At 35.9% G+C, this 9,013-nt stretch overlaps 3 protein-coding genes across 3 annotated transcripts; 2 read left to right on the plus strand and 1 right to left on the minus strand.

Annotated features, from left to right (window-relative positions):
- Positions 1 to 91: 91 nt before the first annotated feature.
- Positions 92 to 2,057, plus strand: F4817DRAFT_355271 (Thioesterase/thiol ester dehydrase-isomerase). Its single transcript, XM_049305635.1, has 3 exons — positions 92 to 810; positions 876 to 1,588; positions 1,646 to 2,057. Exons 1-3 carry the CDS (start codon positions 672 to 674, stop codon positions 1,673 to 1,675), a joined length of 882 nt encoding a protein of 293 aa, XP_049153348.1. The 5' UTR covers positions 92 to 671; the 3' UTR covers positions 1,676 to 2,057.
- On the plus strand, positions 2,058 to 3,923 carry F4817DRAFT_355272 (adenylylsulfate kinase). The gene is made up of 2 exons (XM_049305636.1): positions 2,058 to 2,755; positions 3,082 to 3,923. Exons 1-2 carry the CDS (start codon positions 2,748 to 2,750, stop codon positions 3,764 to 3,766), a joined length of 693 nt encoding a protein of 230 aa, XP_049153349.1. The 5' UTR covers positions 2,058 to 2,747; the 3' UTR covers positions 3,767 to 3,923.
- Positions 3,924 to 6,232, minus strand: F4817DRAFT_355275 (ATPase, V1 complex, subunit C). Its single transcript, XM_049305637.1, has 7 exons — positions 6,068 to 6,232; positions 5,897 to 5,956; positions 5,191 to 5,836; positions 5,036 to 5,130; positions 4,870 to 4,961; positions 4,315 to 4,807; positions 3,924 to 4,253 (listed from the first exon to the last, which is right to left on the minus strand). Exons 3-7 carry the CDS (start codon positions 5,492 to 5,494, stop codon positions 4,047 to 4,049), a joined length of 1,191 nt encoding a protein of 396 aa, XP_049153350.1. The 5' UTR covers positions 5,495 to 5,836; positions 5,897 to 5,956; positions 6,068 to 6,232; the 3' UTR covers positions 3,924 to 4,046.
- Between the last annotated feature and the right edge of the window lie 2,781 nt (positions 6,233 to 9,013).

The raw sequence follows: 9,013 nt of genomic DNA on the forward strand, positions 1-9,013 counted from the left end.
GGAATTGTGGACTACGGAGGCGGATATAACGGTAACTACATAATACGAACATATTGAAGCAAGTATCTTTCTATGTATACTACAGTACCTACACATGCAGACATGTTATCTTCCAATAGACGTCATAGCTGAGGTGTCGCAGGAAATGCCCTGAAACGGATTCTTAATTGATCTATTTAAAGAGGGAGAGTTTCATGTTCCTTGCAGATCTCAGATGTGCCCCCCTCATGCCGACGCTAACTTCTAGCATCATTTTTTAGAAGTCAGGCCTCCTAGAATGTATTTAGATGTACTTCTTCTTATCAGATAAATCTTTATCCCGGCTTACCTAATATAATAAAACTTACCTCGGTATTTTCCTTGTCGGGCAAAAAGTGGCCCCTAGAGTTAGCGACTGACGGACAACTGGAGCGACTTGGAGCGAAATCCGTTGGGAATCAGGGAATTTGCATCCGCAAGAGTCCAGCCAGGAATCCAGCCAGCCAGCCCAGCCAGCCAGCCAGACAGCCAAGCAACCTGGTGAAGTTTCTCAACAACAAAGGCCGCTACGGATATGTCGACGAGGAATATTCTAGCATACCTAGCATTGGATCTGATTTAATTGGTGAAGAGATACAGTCCGCTGGTTCGGGAGTCCCCACTCGGTGGTTAATCCCTATCATTAGGTAGTCATGCTGGCTGCGCGAATGCGAGTCGGCGCCCTTGCTAGGGGTCGCCGCCAGAAATTTACCGTATATCCGACTATAAATCAGATCCTACGTCCGAGTCCGTCTTCGTCTAGTCGCTTTGTCAGCACACTCCCAGCCGCAGGTAGGATTCCCCTGATCGGACATCGATGCCGTAGTAATACCCCAGGCTGACATTAGACGTATAAGACCCGTCCTTATCGCCCAAACCTTCCCTCTTACGTCGTGCCGCCTCCGTTATAGCTATCGGCCTATTCTTCACCTCCCTCGGCATCGCAATGGCAGCAGCACCAGCAGCGCCGATCGTCAATGAACTCCTCAACCCGCCCACGGATGAGGAGACCTTGACCATGTTCAAGCCGGAAACGGACCACGAGCGTGAGGTCGAGGAGTACATCAACAATCACCCGCTCACTAAGGAGATGCGGTCCAGAGAGGAATTCTACGAGTCGAGACCGCATCTCAAGATCCCAGCCCCTTACCGAGTCTATAACTTGACGGGTGGCACGCTTATGGGACCGGGTAGGGTGGTTGTACCGCCGGTAGCCTTCGTCGAGGCGGGCGGCAAGTCCATAGTCTCGATATCGTACCTGGGCCACGAGTTATGCGGCCACCCGGGCATAGTACACGGCGGGCTTCTTGCGACCATGCTAGACGAGGGTATGGCGCGGTGCTGTTTTGCCGCGTTGCCGCATAAGGTGGGCTTAACCGCCAACCTAAACATCAACTACCGTGCCCCAGCATACGCGGATTCGTACGTCGTGCTCAGAGCTACGACGACAAAGGTAGAAGGACGTAAGGCCTGGGTCGAGGGCCGCATCGAAACCCTAGTAGGCGAAGGCGAGACTCCGGTGGTCCTCGCGGAGGCGACAGCTTTGTTCGTGTCTCCTAAACACGCAGCGGTTCGTATATGCCAGAGACTCATACTTAAGACAGAGTTAGCTAACGTGGATTTTTAGTTGATGATGAACTTGTACCCAACGGCATAAGGGTAGACGATGGCATTGTGATGAATAGACTTTTAGATCGGGATAGACAAGACTTTACGCCTGGCACGGAGTTGGAATGAGAGCTGGTAATGCTTGATATTTATTCATTTTCGAGGTATCTACTCGAACCTTACGGGAGTCGGAGATCGAATGGGTCGGTCCGTCTGGACACTTGTCCGGGAATTATTCAATACCCTATACACCAAATCCCCCATATTTGCAAGCCTATATTATAGTTTTGCGTTAATTTGCTGTGAGTTCACCGAACATTACCTATTAGCACGTGGTAGGAACACGGATTTATTGTCCGAAAAACTACAGACCAAGAGATGTCCGGACATAATTTTCTCGAAGCAAACAAATCTTATTATTATATGAGCCTTATAGATAAATGCCTGCTTTGCCTTGAGTGGATGATAACTTATAGGCCAAGATGAAGATCGGGAATACGTTAAACATGCGGCATAGCACGACAAGATGACTACGCCGGTTTAGTATAGTGTGCTCTTTACACATTACGCAGCCAGATGACGAATCTTTGATTAAGCACACCTATTATATCCTAGCTGTCTGTAAAACAAAGTCGGCCTCATAAATATCTCTTGTAAGCTACTTGGAAATATATTTACTAAATATTATTTCCCGTTCTTAAACATACCTAGGTATTTATTAGCCTATCCGGCATCACTTATACAACTTATACAACTTGATAGGGAGCAGTTCAGATCAGACAATTGCCCAGTTGAGCCAAGGCCCGCGAATCGGAGGCGGATGGAAGCACGTCATCCGACCACCGACATCCTAAACGGTAACTAAAGTACCCGCTGCGGCTAAGGCACGTCAGTAAGTCGAGCACTTAGGTACAGCACAGCACCTATCGACATAGTCCAGAACCTTGAATTTGGGAAAAGCTGAGACGGGAACTTCCATACATAATTACTTCTATGAGATCTTGATTATTATTCAAGGTTTATCCGTCTCATTTATTTTTTTGCATGCATTTTCATACCTCACGTGGTAATCTTCAGCTTTCCGTTGCTAGGAATCGTGCTAGGAATCGGGATAGATAGAAATGGCGACGTGAGTTACCCTTTTTTTCTTTTCTTTTCTTTTCTTTTTACTCGTGCAACTCTTTTTACGAGATTTTCTACCTCTACCCCTCCCCCGCTATCCCTCAGTTTTATATCCTTCTCAACCTGCATCCCGCCGTCTTTACACGCACTGCATTAAATATCCTGTGATCGAACCAATAGACATGGCGAATATAATTGGATGATAAATAGATAACTTCTCCCCTGGTAATGGGAGGGAATAAGTCAAAAAGAAGAAGAGCAAAAAGACAAACAGCTAAATATGTAGTTAATTAAATAACGAACTAACTAACTAACTAACTCACCCCTCTCCAGCAACATAACCTGGCACCCCTCCCTCTCGCGCCGCGAGCGCATCGCCCTCCGCGGCCAGCGCGGCTTCACGCTGTGGTTCACCGGGCTCAGCGCCTCAGGTAAATCGACCGTCGCGACCGCGCTAGAGCAGCACCTGCTGCACCTGAACGTCGCCGCGTACCGCCTCGACGGCGACAACGTGCGCTTCGGGCTGAACAAGAACCTCGGCTTCAGCGACGCCGACCGCCAGGAGAACATCCGCCGCATCGGCGAGGTCGCCAAGCTGTTCGCCGACAGCGCCCAGGTCGCCATCACCTCCTTCATCTCCCCCTTCCGCGCCGACCGCCAGCTCGCCCGCGACCTCCACGCCGCTGCCGCTGCCGCTGCCGCCGACGGCGACGTCCCCATCCCCTTCGTCGAGGTCTATGTCGACGTGCCCATCGAGGTTGCCGAGCAGCGCGATCCGAAGGGCTTGTATAAGAAGGCCCGCGCGGGTGAGATCAAGGAGTTCACTGGGATTAGCAGCCCTTATGAAGCTCCTGAGAATCCCGAGATTACCATCCGTACGCATGAGAACTCTGTTGAGGAGTGTGTTTTGCAGATTGTCAAGTGGCTCGAGGAGAAGGATTTGATTCCTACCAAGACTACTACGGCTACGGCTGCTGATGCCGCGGGAAATTCCGGCATTGCTGCTCTTGCTTCGTGAGAGGTGCTGGTTAGTAGAAAATAGGAGAATGGGTGCTTAGTCTAAAGCTGGTACGGATGTGAGCTACAATTCATCACGAAGTGAAAGGCAAATCGCTATTTAGAAGTGAGGCGAAACACGTAGAGTCGAGCAATAGATATCAACCGTTCCGAAGACATGTACAGACAAGTCCCATTGCTGCGATGTGACAACCAAAGTCCCCTATTCGCGGAGATGTTAGCCATGACATTGGTCCGCCCGTGAAAACGCCAACCTGATAAATTAGCTGCTTGCATGCTGTCTATACTTCGAACTCGTAATATACGTATGCCGTATACTCGTCGCCTTCCCCTGCGTGCCCTAAGCCGGCCGCTGCCATCTCCGACGTTAACGCCGCGTCGTCTTTTGTGATCTTCCCTCGCTTGTCTCGTCCGAACGCATTTCCACCCAGGTACGAATACGACGAGTCTAGGGCCGCCCTCACCTTCTTTACCAACTTCGCGTTCGTCTGTAATAGTCGAGTTAGTATAGGTCGAAATTATTTGAAGGAAATCGAACTATGCGCTTACCACTACAAGAGCCGATACGAATTCCAGCGGTAAGCCGTAGCGCAACACTGTCTCTACGAAGACGCGGAGGGCCATGATGTGCGCCCATATCATAACACTCTCGCTCCATCCCGTGCGGGTCAACCGTAGAGCCTCGCCCCAGACCTTCTTTTCTTCCCGAGTGACGCGATCTATTTCTCTCTGCTCTGCTTCTTTACCACCCTCGACGTATTTGTATTGACGGGGCGTCCACTTCTGCTCTCGACACTTCTGTTGGAACTCGGCACTGTGCTTCTTAAACGTGGTGACGGCGAACAAGACAAATTCGTCGTCTTGCGCAACCTGTACGGACGACCGGGGCACTACCATGGGTGACACGGTCTCGTAGCTCTTAAGATACTCCTTTTTCAGGTTGGAGGGGACAGCGACAAGGTGCGTTTCGAGGTATTCGGAGTCTCGCACTAGCAGAGACGGGTCGACGATCGGTGTCAGAGACTTGGTCGCGAGGTTGCCCCTGAATTCAACGAGTAGGGTTAGTATCTGCCTTAGGAACCAATGGATTTGAGGGCGCATTACGTTTGTTTTCTTTGCAGGGCGGCGAGGTTCGTCTTGACTTGGTTGTATTGGTTGAATTTGCTCTTGACATCATTGTCGATTGTAGCCAATTCCTAGCGGCGCAAAGAGTCTATGTCAGCATAGCTCCCGTTTGGCACCGGGTAGAATCATGTTAAAGGAGAAGTACCTTTTGGAGGATATCAACGAGTTCGCCTATAGGCCTATCGGCTCGGTAGCGGACTTTGTTCCAAGTAAAGGTGCGAAGATACTGATCCGTCGGCTCTAAAGTCTTCTGTCAATATCCCAATATGTCGAAAATTTCAAGAAGTAAGGGCTACGTACTATCGTTAACCATCTTTTGCTCAGAAGCCTTATCATCGTTGCCTTCGTATAAAGATCGCAAGGCGTCGCCAACTTTGCTGACCACTCCCTCGCAGGCCGTATTAAGCTTTGCCAGGTCGTCGGCTTGCTGGACTAAGGCGTCCAGAGTTCCTATCTTAAAATTGGGGACAGGAAAGGGAAAGACGGTTCCATTCTCGGACGTGATGGTGGTCTTGACGGAGTCGAGAGCTTCTTGCTGGTCACCCGTGTCGAAGGTACTCAGGGGTAGCGACAAGAGAACGTATTTCGCCGGGGTCGGGGCCATGGCGGCGATCGGGAACTAAATAATTGTGTTCGTACTTGCGTGGTATACTTGTCGATGAATGCAACTTTAGCTATGGTCGAGAGGAGCTGGAAAGGTGAGCTCTCGAAGGTGGAGTCGGAGTATATTGCTTAGTGTTAGAGAATATGGAGCTAAGCTAGGTAGCTAGGGAAGTATATATTGTATAGGAAGAAGCACCGATGATGAATGGGTATGACTTCCTCGCATGAAAAGTAGCCACGATGTTTGTGGCTCGGGTCGTGGATTATTGTAGGTATGCAGGTGAGGTTGAGACAGAGCTGCGCTATGGAAACATGAAGTAAGGCTGTTTTGTAATTCGTACTGCTGTAGACTTAACGTCAGTGCTCCTTCCTCCTTCTAGCTCAGCCTTAAGTGGGGAGGTACTTCAGTGTGTAAGTGCACTGCTACAGTTTTATGGCTTACAAAAGCACCTAACTATGGAACCTACCTTAAGTTAGCTCACTGTATAATGACTTCCAATTATTAGGCTTAGATAGCATTGAGAATAGGCAACTCTTCTACTGAAATGGGACTTATATTATGGTAGATACCTACATGTAGTTGATGCTATAAAGTGGCACTTACGAATATAAAATAACTAGGTAGCCAAATACAATTGCTTGCATCAAGACTTATGAACTATTGCGATTGTCACAATTGTAGTCCACTTTTGCATGTTATTAATATTGTTAATCCTAAAATGTCCATGGGCCTTCAAACGCCATATTCTGTTCAGCTTACACGAGTTTGCCGTTATTAGAGCCAATCAGTAAACACCATAAAGATGCACGCAGTCTCGGGCTAGAGGGTGATAAAGTACCATAACGGTAAAGGGTGGTTTTGAAAAACAATTCTTTAACGAAGTACCGTACCTCTTATATATATTATTTATTAAAGAAATAACGTTATTTTTTAAATAATTGTTACTTAAATAACTATTATTTTTCTTTTAAAAATTGTTTTTCTTTTAAAAATTGTTTTTTTTTTAAAAATCGTTTTTTTTTTAAAAATTGTTTTTTTTTTAAAAATTATTTTTTATTAAAAACTATTATTATAATAAAAATTAAATTTATTAAAAAAATTATTTTAATTATATAAATTATTACCGAAATATTATAAATTTTTAATTTATTTTTATTAATATTATAATTAATAAATTTTCTATTTTATATAAATTATATTTAAATTATTAATTAGGATTAGGTATAATTTAATTAATTTAATAGTTATAATTTTAATAATAAATAATTTATTAATTAACTTTTATAAAATATTTAAATTAATAAATTTGTTATAAATATTAATATAATGTAAAAGTATAATAATTATAAAAATATATTGTTTAATATAAATATTAAATAAAAAAATATGGTTAATATAAATAAAATTATTTAAGTTATAATATTAAATATAATTATTTTTATTAAAAATAAATCGTTTTTTAATATTATTATATTTAATAAAAAAATTAACCTTATTTATAAATATATAAATATTATTTATTATTAATTAAAAATAAGTTTATATGTTTATTATATTTAAGCGTTATGGTTTTATATATAGGGGTAGTTGTTATTATAATTATAGTTTTAATAATATGTTAATTAAAAGTTAAATTTAAATATAAAAAGTAAATTATTATATTTAATAAATAAAAAATTTTTATTAAAAATAAAATATTTAATGCGTTAAATATTTTTTAATAAAATAAAGTTAATAATAATTAAATTGGTATATATATTATTAATAAATATAAATATTTTTAATTTTATATTTTTTTTATTTATAATATTAATTAAATTATTTTAATTAAAATAAAATAAAATATATTTTAATAAATTTAAATATTTTTGATATAATTTTTATAATTTAGCTGTAAGGTTTAAATTTTATTTATTAAACGTGTTTTAAATAATAAATTAAATAATAAATTAAATATTAAATTTTATTAATATTATATATTTAATATTAAAATAATTAATTTAATATATATTAATTTTAAAATATTTAAATAAAATTATATATATATTAAATTTATTAAATTAAATAAATATATTAACGTATTAATATAAATTTTTTTTAATTAATATATTAATATTAATAATTAAATTATATTTTTTTTACAAAATTTATATAATATATAATAATATAAATATTTAATTATAATATATTATTTAAATATTAAATAAATTATTTAATTATATTTTTATTAATGTATTTAATAAATATTTTATTTAATATAATATTTTAAATTAATATAATTAAATTAATATAAGATTTTAATAAATTAACGGTATAAATATTTAATTAATTAAAAAAAAATTTTATTTTTTTAATTAAAATTTTTATATTATTATAATTAATTATTAAAGTTTTAAATTTTATAAAAATAGTATTATTTTTTATAATAATTATATATGTTTTTATAATGAGGTAAATTAAATTATTATTGTTATATATATTTATTTTTTTTGTAAATATAAGTTTAATATGTGTAAATTTAAATTAATTATAAAAAAATATAAAAATAATAATAGATTATATAATATAAACGGATATATTATAATTTTATAAATAATATTTTAATAATTATAATTAATATATATTAAAAGGAAATAGTTAATTTTATAATATAAAAATATAAATTATTATTATTAAAAATATTAAAATATTATTATATAAAAAGATATATATTAAATAAAATAGTTTATTATATTTTAAATATATAAAATTATATAATTGTAAAAAAATTAAATTTAAAATTAAAATTATAAATTATAATAATGGTAAAAAGTTTAATATATTTTATTATGTATTATATATTTTTTTTTAATATTATTAATATATATATTTATTATATATTATATTTATATAATTTAATAATAATATTGATTATAATTAATAATATTAAAATTTAAATATAATTAAAATATTTTTTTTATAAATATAATATAATAATAATAATAAAATTTTTTAATATAAAAATCTTTAAATTTATTATTTTTAATTTATTATAATATATTATTAATAAAATAAAAAGTAAAGGTATAAATTAAAATTTCTTTATTATTAATTATTATTTTTATATTTTTATTAAATATTTTAAAAGTATTGAAAACTTTAATTATTTTATTAAAATTAAATTTATAAAAGTTAAAAATTAAAAAAAAAATATTATTAAATTAAAATTAATTTATTATGGAAAAATTAATTAATATAATATAATTTTTTATTAATAATTTATATAAATTAAAAAATATATTAAATTTATTAATAAAATTAAAATATGGTAAAAATTTTATAAATTTTATAAATAAAAATTTTTAATTTTATTTAAATTTAAATATTTTTTTATTATATATATTAATTTTAAATTTATTATAAATAAAATATATATAATAAAAAAATATAATTATATTTATATTTATTATAATAAATTTATTATTAATTATTTTATTTAAAATAATTATATAATAAATATAATAATATTAATATTTTTAA

This window comes from Daldinia loculata, assembly GCF_022478755.1.
Source record: "Daldinia loculata strain CBS 113971 unplaced genomic scaffold F4817scaffold_138, whole genome shotgun sequence".
NCBI lineage: Eukaryota > Fungi > Ascomycota > Sordariomycetes > Xylariales > Hypoxylaceae > Daldinia > Daldinia loculata.